The sequence below is a fragment of the Arachis ipaensis genome, chromosome B4, assembly GCF_059453495.1.
Source record: "Arachis ipaensis isolate K30076 ecotype BB chromosome B4, ASM5945349v1, whole genome shotgun sequence".
Classification (NCBI taxonomy): Eukaryota; Viridiplantae; Streptophyta; class Magnoliopsida; order Fabales; family Fabaceae; genus Arachis; species Arachis ipaensis.
This window is the reverse complement of record NC_142439.1, coordinates 137669284-137690081: the sequence shown is the minus strand read 5'-3', so window position 1 is coordinate 137690081 and position 20798 is coordinate 137669284. Positions and strand designations below refer to the sequence as shown.

The 20798-nt window shown below is 29.7% G+C and overlaps 2 protein-coding genes and 1 long non-coding RNA gene across 3 annotated transcripts; all 3 read left to right on the top strand.

Moving 5' to 3' along the window:
- Positions 1–725: 725 nt before the first annotated feature.
- On the top strand, positions 726–2578 carry LOC107635129 (uncharacterized). Its single transcript, XR_001619170.3, has 2 exons — positions 726–1585; positions 2244–2578. It is a non-coding gene; the product is annotated as an uncharacterized LOC107635129 (long non-coding RNA).
- A 5333-nt stretch (positions 2579–7911) lies between these two features.
- LOC110271610 (uncharacterized) lies at positions 7912–10458 on the top strand. The gene is made up of 5 exons (XM_021122613.2): positions 7912–8117; positions 8222–8313; positions 8622–8798; positions 9451–10335; positions 10436–10458. Exons 1-5 carry the CDS (start codon positions 7912–7914, stop codon positions 10456–10458), a joined length of 1383 nt encoding a protein of 460 aa, XP_020978272.2.
- Positions 10459–18458: 8000 nt separating this feature from the next.
- LOC107638088 (F-box/kelch-repeat protein At3g23880-like) lies at positions 18459–20013 on the top strand. The gene is made up of 2 exons (XM_016341262.3): positions 18459–19614; positions 19860–20013. Exons 1-2 carry the CDS (start codon positions 18489–18491, stop codon positions 19901–19903), a joined length of 1170 nt encoding a protein of 389 aa, XP_016196748.1. The 5' UTR covers positions 18459–18488; the 3' UTR covers positions 19904–20013.
- Positions 20014–20798: the final 785 nt, after the last annotated feature.

The following is a 20798-nucleotide window of genomic DNA, read 5'->3' as shown; positions in this document are numbered from 1 at the left end:
TTTTTCAATTTTTGAAGGTTTTAAGATTTGAGAAGTAAGTTCTTTTTAAGATTTGAGAAGTAAGTTTTTCTAAGCGTTAAAATATAAAATTGCTTTACTGTCTTAATATATTCAATTTTGAGGGATTGAATCCTGATGAATTGTTTAGTTTTAAAAATATTTTTATTATTGGTATCAATTCACCGTTTTGATTTTTTTTAGTATTACATAGCACAAGTGACACAGTTGCCTTTGTTGCTATAATCCACTAGGATTGATTCCTTGGTGAATTTGGTCAAGGACTAATCCGTCGCGGTACTGAGCTCCATTTAAGGGTTTGCCGCTGGCCAATGGATTGCTGCATGCACAAGGCGGGATTCGAACCCCCGACACTTGCTTAAGCGGACTAGTGAGCTAACCACTAGACCAACCCAACTTGGTTCAACAGAGCTATCTATGCACCATATCTCTTTTGAATATTGAACTGCCTAGTCACACAGGCCTTGCTTTTTTTAAAATCTTATGCCTTGAATAGATACATTTTTATTTGAAACTTGAATTTTCTTATTTTTACACATCACGTGTGCACTACTTGAACCTTCCCCGCATCTTGTTTTGAATTTTAAGTAGGTTTAATTATTCTGTAGGTCTTTATAGTTTTACCAAATTTTTAATTAAGTTTCTATAATTTTTTTTCTTTTCAATTGGATCTCTAGATGTTAATTTTTTTTTTCAATTTAGTTCCTAACAAAACCGTTTGAAATAACAAAATATTCTATTCAAAAATCGAATATTCTCCTAATTAAGTTAGAATTGCTAATTAAACCCACTTCTATTTTTTCAAAATACCAAAATTACCCTGCCATTTTATCCAAAAATAAAGAACCCTAACTGGTGCTTGTTCTCTAAAGGCACTGCGTTTCTCCTCCATTCGTTGGTGTTGTCCTCCAGCTGTGGCGGCGGCGGCGTCGTTCGTCGTCTTTGGTCTGCGCTGCACTGCTTTGCGCCGGTCGTGCGTCAGCTCTACTCTGCTCCCCACCGGTGGTGTGTCGCTTCTGTCGCGTTCCCTGGCCGTGGATCACTGCGTCGCGCCTCGCGTCGCCGCACCTCGCCTTACTGCCTGAAGTCGATCTGCTAAAACAGGTAATAGGTTAGTTTTTTCTTTTGTTTTTCAAAGTTAATGAAACAGCTTTAAGCAAATGATAATTTTTCTGATTTCTGAATTGATTTGATATACCTATTTGTTTAACTGAATTCTAAATTCTTTTGATATAATAGTTTGGGTTTACAATATGAATATATATAAGGGTTTTGTGAATTGATGAATTGATATATGAATTGGTTTTGCTGATTATGAATTTACTTTATTATTGATTGTTGTTGCTGTGATGAATACCATGCTTCTTTCAACCACCGGTTCTGTTCTTGTCGAGGCTTCGCCACATGATTTTTTTTGGGATGGAGATCGAGATGGAAAAGGCTTAAACTATCTTGTCCGCTTATTGATGAAGCTAAGATCAGAGTTTCTTGGCGAGTCGTCATCATCGTGCGATTCCCCTAGTATAGCCGGATAACTATGTACAGAGCCACAGAAAATATTATACCGGTAAAAAATTTGGATATTATGCTTGAGATTTTAGGTTCATACCTTATTATTTCTGTTGTACAAAAAGAAAAGAGGGAGAGAGAATGATTATGTTGTTGTAGAAAAAAAAAAAAACAGTACATCTCCATCATATTAATCTATTAATCAAACCTTTTGCTTTGATTTCTTTCTCTGATATTTTCCATTTTCATAATACTATCACTTCCTTTCTGGAGTTATGCATAACTTTATTTGATGGTTTGTGATGTTAATAACTTAATATGGTTATGAGAATAATCTGCTTTGAGAAGAAATAATGGATTCATGTTTGATCAAAGAGAAATGCTTCTTCAGGATATAGCTGATAATGTCAAAAAAGTTGCGGTTAGAACATGATGTCTATGAGTGTTATTGAAACCTCTCAAACTCAATTCATGAATATAAATTGAAAATTCGTACTAAACAAGTAAGAGGCAAAGTTTTCTCTCAACAGAAATGAGACAGAATGATTACTTCATATGACCATTATTTAGAATTTGTTGAACATGATGTCTATCAGCTTCATTTATTCATGAAGGAAGTTCTTTAATATTAAGTTTTTATTCAATTCTAAAATCTTAAACCATATTTAAAAGAATCTTAATCCTTCTTTCTTTTTTCAATCCGGACATTGGTTCAGTACCAGGTACTTGTGGTAGTGATTATTTTCAACAATGGAAGTGTATATAGTGGTGACTGGAGAACTCCCGAAGTGATGAATGAACTTCACAAAGATGATCCTACTCCGACTTCCTTTGTTACGAAAGCAGGCTAACTTGTTGGGACACTTGATGAACTCAAGTCTGCTCTTTTAAAATCAGCTGTTATTAATGTTATTGTTGATTCCTATACTAGTTCAGAGAGTGAGAGGTTGCAACACAAGAACTGATTTTCATATTATCTATATTATGCTGAAATTATGCTTTCTATTATTTTCATTTTTAGATTTCAAATTTCAATAACACAAATTACATAGCCTTGTGATTTTTTATGATGTACCATGAAATGATAAAGACACAAACTATATTTCATGAATCTACACAAATATAAAATGTTACATGATCATAATGAATACTTGAATGATGAAAACTGAATTTTATATATACTTTTTACTACTATTTCTATTTCTGTTTCATTTTATCCATTACTTTTTTTTGTATATTTTTAAGATAAGGTATTTTAAAAGTCAAAAAATAAAAAGAATGTATTTTTGGTACAATTTGTATATAAATAAGAAAAAGGCAAAAACTAGTGCACTCCAGACAAAGTAGAGAGTACAGCACAGAGTACAGCACTATTTAAGAATTAACCTACTATCAAAAGTTATCATGTAAATTAAATTTATTTATTATTATTATTATTATTTTTATTGTCATGGGCTGAATAAACAAATTGACACTGAAAAAAACTAATCCCCTCTTTTAAACACCAGAAGTACTCTGGAACTTGATGGAACTCCTCTATTACTTTGTTACTAGCGATGTCTTTAAACATCTTTACTGCTGCCGGTGCTTTCACTATCGTTCTGGCCGCGATAGATTTAAACGTTTTTGAACCCACCTCCTTTCGCTTCTGCCATGAATGAATGACATTTCAAGCCTGAAAAATCGCTGCCATGAAAGAGGGAGACGGCTGTCTGTCGTCACTGTTGGCTGGCTAACTACAAACGTAAAACCGATTCTGGAAAAGAACTCATGTTTTCATAAAAGTGCCATGACTCCATTAATTTTCAAATACTAATTTATACTTATAGATTATTTGAAATTTTTTGATTGCATTAAAAATTAAAAATATTAATTTAATATTAAAATAAAATTAAGGGCAAAAAACAGAAATAAGCCAAGGGAGAAAATAATTTACGTGAATAAGCCAAAACGAAAACTGCTTCATGAATCCACCAATGTACATTTATATGTAGTTCGAACCAGCTTGGTTCGAACTCCATTTCTACATAATTCGAACCAGCTTGGTTCGAATTATACACAAACACATGCACACACTAATTCGAACCAGCTTGGTTCGAATTACACACAAACACACGCACACACTAATTCGAACCAGCTTGGTTCGAATTACACGCAGTAATTCATGGTATAATTCGAATTATGCTGTTAAAAATTTAATAATTTACTAAAAAAATTTATTAAAAAATTTATTAAAAAATTAATAATTTAAAAATTAAAAAAATATATATTTTATTTCATACGTTAACAAAAAGCTAACAAAATATTTAATTACAGACTTCTTTAAAATATTAATGAGCTATCAATTCGAATTCCATACAATACTTTTCTGTCCATTTTTAATAGCTCATGAATATTTTTTAATAAATTTTTTTAATAAATTTTTTAAAATTATACTACAAAAAATATTTTATCCTATGCAAAACAATTTTAAAAAAAATGACTTAAAAAATGTTAGGAGTACTATAAAAATTTGTAATGTTATAATAACTTAGGTAAATACATGCATGTACTCAAATTTTAAATAAAATATTCTACATAGTCAATAATAATTTAGAAATGAAAGAAAATATTTTATTCCATACAAAATAATTAAAAAATATATTTTATTCTATACAAAATAATTTTAAAAAATGACTTAAAAGATGTTATGAGTACTATAAAAGTTTGTAATATTCTAGTGATTTGGGGAAAAAGATGATAAAAATATTTTTTCTATAATTTCTAAATTATTAGTGATTATGTAGAATATTTCTTTAATGTCCTAAGTCATTAGAACATTACAAATTTTCATAGTACTTCTAACATTTTTTAAGCCATTTTTTAAATTATTTTGCATAGAATAAATTTTTTTTTGTGGTATAATTTAAATAAATTTATTAAAAAATATTTATGAGCTATCAAGAATGGGCAGAAGAGTATTGTATAGAATTCGAATTGCTCACCATATAATTTGAATCAGAGTGATTCGAACTTCCCTATGCGTAATTTGAATCATGTAATATCTCACCATATAATTTAAATAAATTTATTATAAAACTATCATGAATATTACAAACTTAAAAAAAATATTTTTATCATATTTTTACCTAAATCACTAGAATATTATCTCACCATATAATTTAATTATCTCTACATAGTCACTAATAATTTAGAAATTATAGAAAAAATATTTTTATCATCTTTTTACCTAAATCCCTAAAATATTACAAACTTTTATAGTACTCATAACATCTTTTAAGCCATTTTTTAAAATTATTTTGTATAAAATAAAATATTTTTTAATTATTTTGTATGGAATAAAATATTTTCTTTCATTTCTAAATTATTATTGACTATGTAAAATATTTTATTTAAAATTTGAGTACATGCATGTATTTACCTAAGTTATTATAATATTACAAATTTTTATAGTACTCCTAACATTTTTTAAGCCATTTTTTAAAAATTGTTTTGCATAGGATAAAATATTTTTTGTAGTATAATTTAAAAAAATTTATTAAAAAATATTCATGAGCTATTAAAAATTGACAGAAAAGTATTGTATGGAATTCGAATTGATAGCTCATTAATATTTTAAAGAAGTCTCGTAATTAAATATTTTGTTAGCTTTTTTTTAACGTATGAAATAAAATATATATTTTTTAATTTTTAAATTATTAATTTTTTTAATAAATTTTTTAATAAATTTTTTTAGTAAATTATTAAATTTTTAACAGCATAATTCGAATTATACCATGAATTACTGTGTGTAATTCCAACCAAGCTGATTCGAATTAGCGTGTGCGTGTGTTTGTGTGTAATTCGAACCAAGCTGGTTCGAATTATGTAGAAATGGAGTTCAAACCAAGCTGGTTCGAACTACATATAAATGTGCATTGGTGGATTCATGAAGCAGTTTTTGTTTTGGCTTATTCACGTAAATTATTTTCTCCCTTGGCTTATTTCTGTTTTTTGCCCTAAAATTAATCTTTAAAAAAAATTAAAAATACCCTTTTAGAATAAAAATTAAAATACTCTTTTGAGAATAAATATTTTTTAATTATATTATAAATTATAAATTTAAACTAAAAATAAAAACTAAAATACCCTTGTAATTAATTTTTATAAGAACATAACAAGATCTGAATGTTACTAAAAATACTAAAGTAATTTTATAAGAATTAATTCATATTATTTAGTTGTATTAGGAATTAAAAATTTAAAATAATTTTAAAAACATTAAAATACTCTTATATTTAATTTTTAAGATATTAAAATAGTCTTTTAGGATTAATCTTGGAAACAATAAAATACTCATTTAAGATTAAAATTGTTTAATTATGTTTAAAATTTTATATTATAATTTTAAAATATTAAAATATTTCTTTACAAAAAAATATATTTAATTATTTTTGTTTGTTTCATTCTTTATATTTATCTTAAATAAAAAAGATATTAAGACATAACTCAATCTTATACACATTTTATACTAAATATAATGCATCGTCTTTCAATTTTTATCTTTCAGTCTTTCTCTCAGTATATAATTTTATTTATATTTAAGAAGCTACGTTTAGCTTTAGATAAATAAATAACTAATGAGATTATTATTATTATTATTATTATTATTATTATTATTATTATTATATATTTGTTTGCTTTTTACGTAAGTATATTTATTTTTTTAATTAAATTTATATAATACAAAATTTTTTATCATTGTGTCTATATTTAGAACATAATATATAATTAAATTAAACCCAAAATAATAATACACACAATTCACCCAAAAAGAGAAACCTTACATGGATCACCCAAGTGCATATTTTTATATAAATCAAATGAGATGCATTTGATTTATAAATCTCCATAATAAATTCGAATTATCAAGACGAATGCAAATCGAATTATTTAGAGTCGATTTATGCATGCATGTCAGCCACCCAGTAAATCGAATCGATTACAATGGGATTTACAAATCGAATGTATCTCATTCGATTTACATAGAAATATGTACTTGGGTGATCTGTGTAATATTTTTTTGTGTGAATTGTGTAATATTGTTTTAGGTTTGGTTTAATTATGATTTTATCCTTATATTTAATAGTATAATTTTGTTTCACACAAAATAAAATTATTATATATTTATTTGCTTTTTAAGTGAGTATATATTTTTTTAATTAAATTTATATAATACAAAATCTTTTATTATTGTCTTCATATTTAATGTTTTAATTTTGTTTCGCACAAAATAAAATTATTATATATTTGTTTGCTTTTTACATGATATATAAATATATATATATATATATATATATATATATATATATATATATATATAAATTAAATTTATATAACACAAAATCTTTTATTATTGTGTTCATATTTAATATTTTTTTTACACAAAACAAAATTTAGTTAAATTTTAATATTATAATATATATTTAATATTATTTTTTCTAAGATTCTAATATATCTTTTTTTCTGGATTTGGTGTATGAATTTTCAATTTATTTTTTATGTATTATTTATTTTAATTCTAAAGCCCAGTAACTTTTTTTGTACAGACATGTTATAATTAATATTCATATGCTATTTTTTTATTTTGGACTTTAGCCCAATATCTAAAACTTATAAAAAAAATTCAAATTTTATAAAAAAAAAAGTAGTTAACTTGATTAACAAATTGTCTTTTTAAATTCAGACTATTCCAATAAAATATAATAAATGAAAAGTTCAAATTTAATAAACTAATAAGGTGTGCAACACTCCATACTTAACAAGGAGCGTTTAAGGATGAGCAAAAAGAATGATAGTGACAAAATAAAAAGGACTATAGGAATATCTTTCATGTCCTAGAATCATTGAATATGGATTATAGGAATATCTTTCATTAAATATTTATGGTTTTATCGAATTTTCAATTAGATCCCTATATTTTTTTTCTTTTCAATTAGGTCCCTAAGGGTATACAAGTAATTTCATAATTTACTAATATTTTTTTGATATTTAACGTTAATAAGGACTAAATTAAAAAAAAAATAATATATAAGAACTTAATTGAAAAAAAATATACAAAGAATTAATTGAAAATTTAGTGAAATTATAGGCACCTATAGAATAATTAAACCTTTTAAGTACATAGTATAAATTATTGAAGGTGAAAAGTTAGCATGAAAGTTTTGACTGAAATTAGAGACTCAAAACAACATTGATAGATTGAAGAGTTTTTTCTTAATAAAATAATTCATTTTTAATGTAATTCATACCATTAATTATTCACAGAAGGAAAATGGAGATAGTGGAAAAACTTATCACCAATCAGCAGTTTCATTATTTGAGTCTCAATAAAGTACTCTCCAGATGGTTGTGCTGAGAGAAATTCTGCTTTCTGCAGTTCGTGCTGGAGATCCTCTTACTGCATGGAGTGCCGCAGTCCGACTTCTCAGACATTACTATTTTCTAATAACTTCTGCTGGTCAAAATGGCCTTGCAAATGCCCTTTCAAATTCAGTAGATAGGCTGCCACCGGGGTCACGATGTGCTGATCCTGCTTTACCTTTTATAAAGTGTTTACTCGGTTAAACATTTAAATTCCAATTTGACAATTTACATCATGACTATTCAATACAAATGAACAAAGAGTAACAGTTTGATTACTAATTGTTTTCAGGTTGCATTCTTTTTTGCTCCTCCCGATACAAATGGACATTGTAAAAAGGAATCCATCTAGATCAGACTGGTGGGCAGGTTCTGCTCCTTCAGGTCCATTCATTTATACACCCTTCAGTAAAGAAGATCCAATCAATGTCAAGAAGCAAGAACTTATTTGAGTTGTTGGAGAGCCTATCCAAGCCATGGTGGAATTGGCAAACCCATGTGGCTTTGATTTAAGGGTTGATATACCTATCTGTTCATTAAGGAAACTTAGATGCTTTTCCATGAGTGTAAAACTCTTGCCAAATTCATTAAAAGTGATCACCTTATCAGGCATTCCAATATTAGTGGAGCCGGTTACAATTCCTGGGTGCATTGTTCATTGTTTTGGTGTTATTACGAGGATCTTTTTAAAGAGGTTGACAATCTGCTTCTTGGGGCCACCCAAGGGCTTGTCCTTTTTGACCCTTTTCGATCTTGTGGATCTCCAAAGTTGAAGAATGTAACCGTTCCAAATATTTCTATAGTTCCACCACTTCTGTTGCTGATATTACGTGTTGTTAGAGGTGATGGTGCCATCATTTTATATGAAGGTGAAAATCGTGATATATGGATAAGTCTGGCTAATGCAGGCACACTTGCAATTGAGCAGGCGCATATTTCTCTGTCACGAAAAAATTAAGATTATGTGATTTCATATTCTAGTGAGATTTTAAAATCTTGCCTCCCTCCAAAGCCTTGTGCTGAAGTGACCTAAAAGCTAAACAAACCTACTAGGCACCGGATTCGATAGTCGCAGAACGTTTGAACCATTAAATGGTTCCATAACAAAATATATTTTTTAAGTTTTTTTAATAACTGTTAAATGGTCCTTATTTAATTTTAATTATAAATTAGTCCTTTTTATATTATTTAATTATAAAATTTATTTTTTATTTTATAAATTATTATTTTATCATTCATCTATCATGTTTGCTGAGAATAAAAACTAAAACAATAACAAATTAAATATTTCATTAATTGTAATAAATATTTTGCAATATTAATTGATCATAATTTTATTATTAATCTAGTTACATATGGATTGAAAAAATATATCATGTTTTGTACAAATTTAATCGATTGGATGCACAAATCAATCGATTGAAATTCAGGCTTCCCAAACTTCAATCGATTGAATAAAAAAAATCCCACATGCCTTGCAAAATTGAATCGAGTGTATATCAATTCCAATCAATCGAGTAGCAACACCACCAACATTCAAAGAGGTATCTCTCCCTTCCAGGAAGACGCCATGTTCTCTTTTTCGTCTCCTGGGATCCTGCAGAGGCTTTCTTCTCTTAGAGGAAAAACCAGCTAATTTTCTTGTTATATGGAATTCACTGACCGGATCCAGCAAAACAATATCTTACTCTCATATCGCCTCAGAGATCCAGCCCGATGATGCATTTCGATATGGATTTGGTTTCGATGCATCACGTGATGACTATTTAATAGTTCTATCTTGGCATGATAATAGTTACAACCAACACCACTTAGATTGCTTTTCGTTGAGAACCAATTCATGGATTAATCTCGATGCAGCACTCCCCACAACCATGGGTAGGTGTAAGCAGCAGAAACGTTCTGAGTTGTTCTTACATGGCGCTATTCATTGGTTGTGTTATTCTAGTGAAGATTACATTGATGATGATATTCTTATCTTTGATTTGAAGGAAAGGAGTTTCTCAAAGATATCTATGCCAAAACAACTCGTTGGGTGTTACCCCATTTATCTCATCACACTAGGAGAGTGCCTAGCTTTGTATTCACATGACAATCATAAAACTGAGATATGGGTTATGAAAGAATATAAAGTGCCGTCATCTTGGATTTTAATGTATGAGATTCCTTATGGTAACAATTGGCCTCTATACATGTCCAATGGAAGTGACATTACTGCGCTAAATTTTACTCTGCCGGATTACAAGTTAAGATTTGTCAAATATAACGTCAGTGGAGAGCTTCTAAATTATTCTCCTCTACCTCGTTCTCAATATTATTACTTCTTTAGTGGTTTCTATGTATACACAGAGAGTCTCTTTCCACTTCCCGGTGACATTAAGGATAGGGATAAGAAGAAGAAAACTGGTATGTAAACTATTCTCCTATGCTTTGCACCCTATTATACCTGTTTCTTTCAATTTATCAATGTTTAGGAAATCATTAATCACTTTCTTGCTTCTTACAGTCCAGTCTTATGGTGAGGCTTAAGGTTTAGCTTATGTTTTCATGTCTGAAGCCGTGACTTTTACCCGCTGATCTTCTTTAATTTGCAGGCCATTGATCTCGCCAAGAATGTTTTGAAAAACATGTTGTTGTCAAAGATTAGAATCACAATGGAGTCAAATAAAGGAAGAGAATATGGAGCAAGCATATTAGTGAACAACGAACATAGAGGCGTACGTTTGTATCTGAGACCTTTTCGCATAACCATTTTTAATTCTATATCATAAAAACTAGTCATACGTTTGTTTTGTACGAGAATTGAGAAGGATCTAAGTTAGTTTTATACTATCTAGTGTGAGGTGCTGCAAGGTGCATTGGCTTTTGGGATTTATAGCACACTGAGCATCAAGTTAATTTTGTTTAGATCTTTAGTTTGAAATTTTTGAAGTTAAAGTTCTTAAAAAAACACTAAACTTTCTTTTTCCCTCGGTTGTAGGGAAAAAATGTCTATTTTGTTATGTATTTTTTTATATGACCTTCTTGTTTGGGGAAATTTACATAGATGCTTTTCTTCAATTTTTCTTCTTGTCCAACTAAGATATATGAATCAATATCTTGATTAAATGGCTGAATATTTTGATGCAAGAGTCGAGCATTTTATTTGTGGTTTCAAGAGCTATAGATGATGAGGTGGAAAATGTTAGATAAAAACTATTTTAGTGTGCAAAGGGTAAAATTGGACCTGCTTTTGACCAAAAAAAAAAAAACTCCAGAGAAAATGTATGTTTAAGATTCCAACTTATGATTATCATTTGTCAGCTAACTTTTATTAAAAATACAATTTAAAGAAGAAAAGTGATTGAATGCATGTTATTGTAGTAATAGTAATATATGTGAAAATAGATCTTCTTAAATTTTTTTTGGTAAGATGTAATTTTTTATTGTTTAATATTTTTATTTTTATTTTTAATTCTACTTAAAAAATTTAAAATGAGCAACCATGCTAGGTTTATATTAAAATCTACTACTAAAATTAATCACTAATATAGAATATACAAATACACACTTAGAATTAGTTAATCTACACATATTTATACACAAATATATAATGGTTAGTTTTAGTAACTGATTTTAGTGTGTAAATAGCATTTTTATAAAATGGGATATCACACTTTATTTTTATAGGAGCCACTCATATAAAAACACCTAAAATATATTTTTTAATAATATTTTCTAGCAATTAAAGTTTAACACACGTAATCGATTAAATCGTATTATTTTTGTCAAAATTAAACCGGACAAATCAGTTTGACTAAAAAATCAGTAAATCAAACTTTGGACCTGTCTAAATTAATATTTTTTTATAAAAAATGACTAAAATACCCTTATTATAGAAAATAACTAAAATATTTCTATTATATATATATATATATATATATATATATATAAATGAGAACTCTAAATCCTAATCCTTCTCTTCTCTCTATGGCATTATAGGATTAGGATTTAGTGTTTTCAAAATTAATATATACATAATAGTGGTATTTTAATCATTTTTTATAATAAGAATATTGTAGTCATTTTTTTTTATAAAAACAGAATATTAATTTAGATCGGTTCAAAGTTTGGTTCACTGATTTTTTGATCAAACTAATTTGTCTGGTCTAATTTTAACAAAAATAACACAATTTAATCGATTATATATATTAAATTTTAATTATTAAAAAACGTCTTTAAAAAAATGTTTTAACCATCTTTATCTAAATAATTTTCTATTTTTATATGATTGATTATGAAAATATATAAAGTGTTTGTGATGGTACCTAAAAATTAGGGCAAATCACACTATTAAACCAGTGGAGGAGAAATTACATGATTCAACCAAAGTAAAAAATGGATCAACCAGAAGTATGTTTCTATGTAATTTGAATCAAACTAATTCGAATTATAAACCAACAGTAATTCGAAGTTGATCAATTCGAAATATGCAGCCAAAATTCGTACGTAATTCAAACCTACTTGATTCGAATTATGCATGCAGGTTGACCCAGGGTAGTTCGAATTACACTAATTCGAATTACACTAAAAAAAGAAAATTATCCAATATATTAGACCAGCTCAATGTTAATAAGATTTTTTATTTCTATTATAAAATATAAAAAAAATTAATTCTCAAAAAAAAATCATGTTAATTTTTAGGATTTAATTTTTTATCGTGTGTTTTCATAAAGTTTGCACACAATTTACCTATCACATTGACTAAATTTATTTATTTACGTAAAGTTTGTTGATGGATTCAACAAACTTATTTACGTTTTAATACGATTTGAATTGTATTAGTATATTTTTATTTTTAATCAATTTAATTTTATTTAAATAATTAGAATTTTAAATTATAAAATTTGTATTAGTTTGTAATTTAAATTTAAATAGATATAATTTAAATTAATAATTTATAAAATTGTATGTATTCGTATTATTATACTCATATGATTAATTATATTTATTCGATTTAGAAAAAAATAACCGTGGTTAATTTTTTTTATTTAAATACATTCATATTATTTTCAAATTAAAAGAATATACTTATCTAAAATAACATGAGTACATTTATTTAAATTTAAAAAATTTTAAAATAGTAAAAGTATGTTTATTTAAAATATTAAAATTTTAAATTTTAAATAAACTTACTTATATTAATTTTAAATTTTATTTAAAATAATACGAATATGTTTATTTAAATTAAAAAATTAAAATAATAAGAGTTCATTTATTTAAAAATTTTTAATTTAAACATAATATAAGTGTATTTATTTGTTAGTTAAAAATTAACTATTATTATTTTTTTTTAAAATTAAATAAATATAATTAATCATATGAGTACAATAGTACGAATACATATAATTTTATAAATCATTAATTTAAATTATAGCTATTTAAATTTTAAATTACAAACTAATACAAATTTCATAATTTAAAAATCTAATTGTTTAAATAAAATTAAATTGATTAAAAATAAAAATATACTAATACAATTCAAATCGTATTAAAACGTAAACAAGTTTGCTGAATTCATAAACAAATTTTACGTAAATAAATAAGTTTAGTCAATGTAATTAGTAAATTTTGTTTAAACTTTATAAAAACACAACAACAAAAATTAAATCCTAAAAAATAACATGATTTTTTTAGAATTAATTTTTTTTATATTTTATAATAGAAATAAAAAATCTGATTAACATTGAGCTGGTCAATATACTTGATAATTTTATCTTTTAGTGTAATTCGAATGGCATTCCCTATAATTCGAGTTAGTGTAATTCGAACTACTCTTGTAACACCCTAACTTTTAGCACGTCATGATCGTACCAAAAGCAAGGCGTTACTGACCCGTTTTCCTTATTTACTATTTAATATTGAGCCTTTAGTTCGATTTCGCGTTTCAATTTTTAGAAAAAAGCCGAAATCTTTTGTTTCTATTAATTAAAATCATATACCAAAGATCTCCAAGAAATACTAGTCACATAGTTATTAATAATAATAAATATTATACAGAAAAATTCAAATAAAATTCAGTTATAACTCCTATCCCTCTGTATAAAATAAAATCTTAAATAACAAAGGCGAGAAAATTCTATAAAAACAACTCAACACATAAACTTAACTTAAATAAAACTCATAATCACCCGCAGCTTCACACTGAGTCTCCGAACCTGTGTCATTAGAAAGGGTGGAAGATTTTGGGGTGAGAACAAACCACTAGTTCTCAGTAGGGAATGAAAATGCCGTAAAAGTAATGATTAACATGCAAATAATTAACTTTACTTAATAAAAACTATTTTCTTCTTTCTAAAACCTTTGAAATACTTCTTACTCTTACTTCATATACTTAATTACCTTCTTTAACTTTTCAAACTAAAAACAAATCCCAATTCTCAGTCACCTCAATACACCAACTAATAGCACAAGAGACAGATCAACACACAAACAAATTGCAATAAGACAAACAAGTCAAGCAACACAATCATAGAGAAAATATAACAAGCAAAACAAGACCAAATGCAAATGCGCAATCAATATGATGCATGTCTCTCCTAAGCAGGCCATGAGCTCATGCATCGGTTGTCTACCCGCAACCCGACGTTACTCGGAGCGAACCCCGAATATGGTTTCTTTACTGTGTCAATTAGACACCTTGGCATCACGGTTACCCGTGTCAATTAGGCCTCATCATAATAATGTGTATCACAGTAAGAAACAGTGCTATCAATTAGGCGAACATTCCCGCATTAGCAATCTCAGGCTATCTGTTAGGCGAGCACTTTCGCATTAGCAGTTCGGCACAAAGGCCCATTCCATATAATTCTCAACTTTTATTTCATTCCTTGTTCTTCATTTTTCTCTCTTCACTGTATCTCTCAATATCATGTCTTTAACTTTAACCTTTCTTAGGGCAACTTACATTCCTTTTTAATTCCTAAGTTTGTCTAATCTAAAACCATGTTGGTAAGGTAATTCTAGAGATATTAATCTTTAATTCAAGTTAGGTTTTACTGAATTTGGATTAGAATTGAATTTTATACAAACTTTAAAATTCTGCTGTTGTATTTACAAAATTCCAAAAACGGACAGCAGCCATGTTTTCTATAAATTCCATAATAATTTCAATTCTAATCCATTGCTTCTAAATTTTGGTGATATTACAGTCAACATCCCTAAGTTTCAGAATTCACAAGTTTCAGGTTCATATCACTTCATTTGATTAATTAATTATCAATTGGAAATGGAGCCCTGTTTTTATAAACCAGTTCAGAGTTTCCAGCAAACAACCGACTTTCCAAGTGACTTATCTAAGTCTACAAAATAGATATGAACATGAAACTTGTACTCACTTAAAATAGATTGATAGATCTTTAAAATCCTTTTGAAATCAACTCAAAATTCTATTTAAATTAAAAGTTATAGCGTCTGGAAGTTGGTACTGCAGAACCAGTAAACCAGAAAAATCTGCAGCAATCACTAAATTTCAAAAAATCATACCTTCCAAACCACTTAGCCAAATTCCCTGAAATTTTTATGGAATATTCAAGACACACTAAAGTTTTACAGAAAAATAATTTCATCTAAAAATTAGGTCTGGACTGCTCCCAAAGATTCATTCATTCTGCTGCCAATTATGCAGATTTCTGCACAAAATATTTCCAACAATCTCACATACCAAATCTTATATTCAAGCCTAGGATTCATCTAAAACCACATTTCTAACTTTCTTTTGACTAACCAAAGTTGCCCAAGAACTCTTACTTCAATATATCACAATTAAACTAACATATTCAATTAACAACAATCACAACCTAATCAAACAAACAGTTCAATAACCACCATCTGACATAAAAAAATTAGAACCAGAATTTCCAGCAATCCAGTCACAATCACGATCTTAACTCAAAATCGTTCTTAAAAACCAAAATCAGCATTACTAAGCGTCTTTAAAGTTATCATTCAAACATATTTCAAACGAAGAACAAAACATGCTTTCACAATTACAAACACCCAATACATTTTCAGTGAACTTTCACACCAACATACACGTTCTTTTAACCAAGATCTCAAACCACATAAAACCACCAAGAGACATAACCAGTCACACATTCACTCTGCATCCAAAATCCATCATAGATCAAGCATTCATATATTTGCAATTATTCAGTAAACTTCTTAGACATTCAAAGTTTAAAATATTTAATTTAATAAAATATCCCCTACCTCAGTGTCGCATTAACAACGTAACCAAGCCAAACAGCAGCCTCGGGGACATTTTTCCTATGAGTTCCCTTCCTCTGGCAACAACACAACAGCTCGGAACTTACGTAGCAGCATCAGAATCATCAAGAGCAGCTCCAACATTGGTTCCCGGCGGCAAAGGCTCCAGCAACTACGAAACTAGAAGCAGAGGCAGAACAGAGCAAGAGCAGCAGCAACGATCTTAAACCCAACAAACAGCAGCGGCAATGACGTTTTCTCATATTCCAGAAACTAGAAGTAGAAGCAGAACTGGCGAGCTTCTCCATTCAGTCCTCCAGTGATGACGTCCGAGCACGACCCTACCTCTCTTACCGCGTCTCTCTCTCTTGTGGTTCTGTTTTTCCAACGACGACAGGGGTGACGGATCTGCAGCGAGGCAACGGAAGCAACGAGTTGAACGATCGGAACCTTCAGCGGCGGCAATAGGATCCACGAGCGGTGCAGCGGCAGCGCTGATTCTTCTCGGCTCGTTGGGGTTTTAGTCCCGCATCTCCCCTCTCTCGTCTGGACTTGACGGCCACGACAACCCAACCATGGAGGTGACGGGCCGGCGGCGCTCGTTGGACGGCGATGCATGCGATGGCTGCAGCAGAGCGTGATGATCGGCGGTGGAGCAGGCTCGGCGGCAACAGGCAGTGACGCCTCCTTCCTCTCTTCTCTCTTCTTCCCCTTTCTTTCTTCCCTCTTATTTCTCTGATTCACAGTGTGTGTGTGTGTGTTTTTGTTGTTTGTGAGCTGTGTCTGTGCGTGTATATCTGGGAAAGGGAGTAGCGGGGGTGAGTGAGCGTGGCACTCAGAGGGACGAACAAGTGTGGAGAGGGATTACGTGTGTGATTTGGGTGAGAGGGGTTAGGGTCAGGGGTGGCAACACTACCCGAACCCGTGGGTACCCACCCCACCCCTACCCGCTCGGGGCGGATAATTACCCGCCCCCACACCGGGCGGGTTCTTGTGCGGGGCGGGGCGGAGTCGGGTTTAGGCTAAATCCGCCCTTACCCACCCCGGTATATATAAGATATATATAAATATATATATTTTTAATATATAATATGTGTAACATATATAAAATAATTAGTAAAATAATTAATAATATTATATTATATATAAATTTTTACTTTAATTTATGTTATGTACGTAAATGGTGGTTATCTAATTTTTAAAATTTTATTTTATTTGTTAGATTTAATAATTATAGGAGCAGGTAGGGGCGGGGCGGGTATCCACAGGGGCGGGTTAGGGTTTAACATTTTACTACCCGCGGGTAGGGTGGGGGCAGGTTTCATGCGAATTTTTTGTAGGGCGGGGCGGGGTCGGGTAGAGCAAAAACCCGCCCTTACCCGCCCCGTTGCCACCCCTAGTTAGGGTTAGTGAAATTAGGGTTTAAAATTGGGAATTTAGGAATTTGAGTAGAGTTTGATTTAAAACCCAATTTAATAAATATAATTAATTTTAAGAATACTATTTTATTTTTCAAATTACAAATTATTTGTAATTAAATACTTTAATTTAAAATTATAGATAAATAAATAAATTTTTTTTAATTCATAATATTAATCAAAACTTTAAATTATTTCAATTTAAATTATATACAAAATTCTCTTTCATCTTCAATCACTCAAACTCTTAATTTTAATTAGCACAAACCATTAATTTTAGTAAATAAAAAAAATATCTAATTATAATTGAAAGTTGTATAAGACCAAATTAATTTAAAATATGAAGTCTCATAACCATTTTAAAGAAAATCATATATATAATTATAAATAATTCATAATTTATTTTCTAAAAATCTGGGGCTTACAAGCTGTGTCAACTTGCATGTATAATTCAAATCAGGTAGGGTCGAATTATATACGAATTTTGGCTACATATTTCGAATCGATCAACTTCCAATTACTGTTGGTTTGTAATTGGAATTAATTTGATTCGAATTACATAAAAACAGGCTTTTGATTGATCCATGTTACATTTTTAGCTTTAATTGAATCATGTAATTTTTTCTCTATTTTGATTTAATAGTGTAATTTGCCCTACAATTTATTGTCTAATTACTAAAAAAAATTAAATAATTAATTTTAAATTTAACAATATAAAAATTTAAAAAATTTAAATATTTAAAAATTATTATAAAAAATAAATTAAATTAAAATTAGACACCGAATAAAAGAGACCATAAAATTAACTATATATAAAATGGGAGATCACATGTGAATTGAATTGTCACAGCTCACAAGGCACAACCCTAACCACAAAACAATAAGAGAAGAAACATGGAGAGGAAGCACATGGGCATGAATGACATCCTCCCTCCGAAGCTCATTCACCGAATCCTTCTAAGGGTACCCGCCGAAGACCTGCTTCGCCTCAGATTCATTTCAAAACTTTGGCACTCTCTCATTTCCCATCCAGACTTCGCCGAATCACATTACAACGTAATTTCTGCCGCATCTTCCCATTCGCACTTCTTCGTCCTAAAAGACAATACTAATGCTTACTGTGTTCAGCTCGACACGCTATTTCATGTTCCAACACAGAAAGAGGTATCTCTCCCTTCCATCATCATGCCACGTTATGATTTTCGTACCATAGGATCCTGCAGAGGCTTTCTTCTCTTAAACGAAAAACCAAATTTTGTTATATGGAACCCAGTCACTGGATCCAGCAAAACAATATCTTACTCTCGTATTAACCTCCCGCACAATGATGCAATTCGATATGGATTTGGTTTCGATGCATCACGAGATGACTATTTAATAGTTCTATCTTGGCTTGATAATCGTTACAACCAACACCGCTTAGTTTGCTTTTCGTTGAGAACCAATTCATGGATTAATCTCGATGCCGCACTCCCCAAATCCATGTGTAGGTGGCCGAAGCAGAAACTTTCTGGGTTTTTCTTACATGGCGCTATTCATTGGTTGTGTTACTCTAGATCTGATGAAGATTACATTGATGATGGTATTCTTATCTTTGATTTGAAGGAAAGGAGTTTCTCCGAGATATCTATACCAAAACAACTTGAAGGGTGTCATCCCATTAATCTCATCGTATTAGGAGGGTGCCTAGCCTTGTATTGGAATGACGTTGACAACAATAAAACTAAGATATGGGTTATGAAAGAATACAAAGTGCCGTCATCTTGGATTTTAATATATGAGATTCCTTATGGTATGCCTGTATGCACATCCAATGGAAGTGACATTATTGCGCTAAATTTTACTCCGATATATTCCAAGATAAGGTTTGGCAAATATAACGTCAGGGGAGAGCTTCTAAATCATTCTCCTCCACCTCTTTCTCCATATTGTTACTTCTCTTTTAGTTTCTGTGTATATACAGAGAGTCTCTTGCCATTGCCCGGTGACATTAAGGATAGGGATAAGAAGAAGAAAACTGGTATGTAAACTATTCTCCTATGCTTTGCACCCTGTTGCTTTGTGATTATTGAAAAAGTACCAAGCAAGATGTATCATGCATAAAGTTGCATTCAGATATGAGATTTGACTATTGATGGTATGAAATTACAATTTATCATTAATCACTTTCTTGCTTCTTACAGTCCAGTCTTATGGTGAGGCTTAAGGTTTAGCTATGTTTTCATGTATAAAGCTGTGACCTTTACCCGCTGATCTTCTTTGCAGGCCAAGAATGTTTTGAACAACATGATGATGTTGCCAAAGATTAGAATGACAATGGGGTCAAATAAAGGAAGAGAATATGGAGCAAGCATATCAGTGGACAACGAACATACAGGCGAACAATTTAGAGTTTTAAATAAATTGTAGGATTAACAAGTTGAGCATGAAGAAGATTGAAAACCTTCAATTTTATTTTTCTTTGGAAGTATGGTTTTCTTTCCAAATTTCGCTTTGTTAGTTATGCTGTGGACACTAATTAAGTAATAACAGTCTTGTGTAGCTGTTTCTTTCCCTGTTTCTCCTTGGCTTCTATCCAAGTATCATTACAAAAAAGACTACTTAACTTACTAGCTCCTTCCATTTTCTTTTTCTTTTGGTTGTTTAATAGCTAGAGATGAGGTAAGGAATGCTTAAATGTTAAAGAACAATCATATGTCAGAATGTGCTAGATTTTTATTGATTTGGTTTGAACTGGCTTAAGCATTTTTTTAAATAGATAAATTCTTCTATTTAGTTTGAAGTTATCTTGTTTCTATATACTAATTGCAAGGGAGAAGTAAAAAATATATCAATGGACGAAGGCAACGATGGGACCTAAACAACACTTCAAGTAATCAGGTATACATTCAAAGCAGTTTTACTCGCGTGTAAATATATACTATGGTAGGTATTGGACACAAGCATATTATACAAGAATGAATCTCACATAAAAATGCACATCTATTAGAACCGTAAAACTGTTGTTACCTTGTTTCTGTCAAGAGCAGCAGCAATATCAACCATAAAAGAAATTAAGCATATTATACATGTAAGAAAATATTTTTACTTTGTTAACTTAGCCTAAATAATGAAAGACCAACTTGTCATTTTAAAATATGATAAATGACTTTATTTTTTGTATTTTATTTTTATCAGAGACAAATGAACTCTTTTCATATTTAA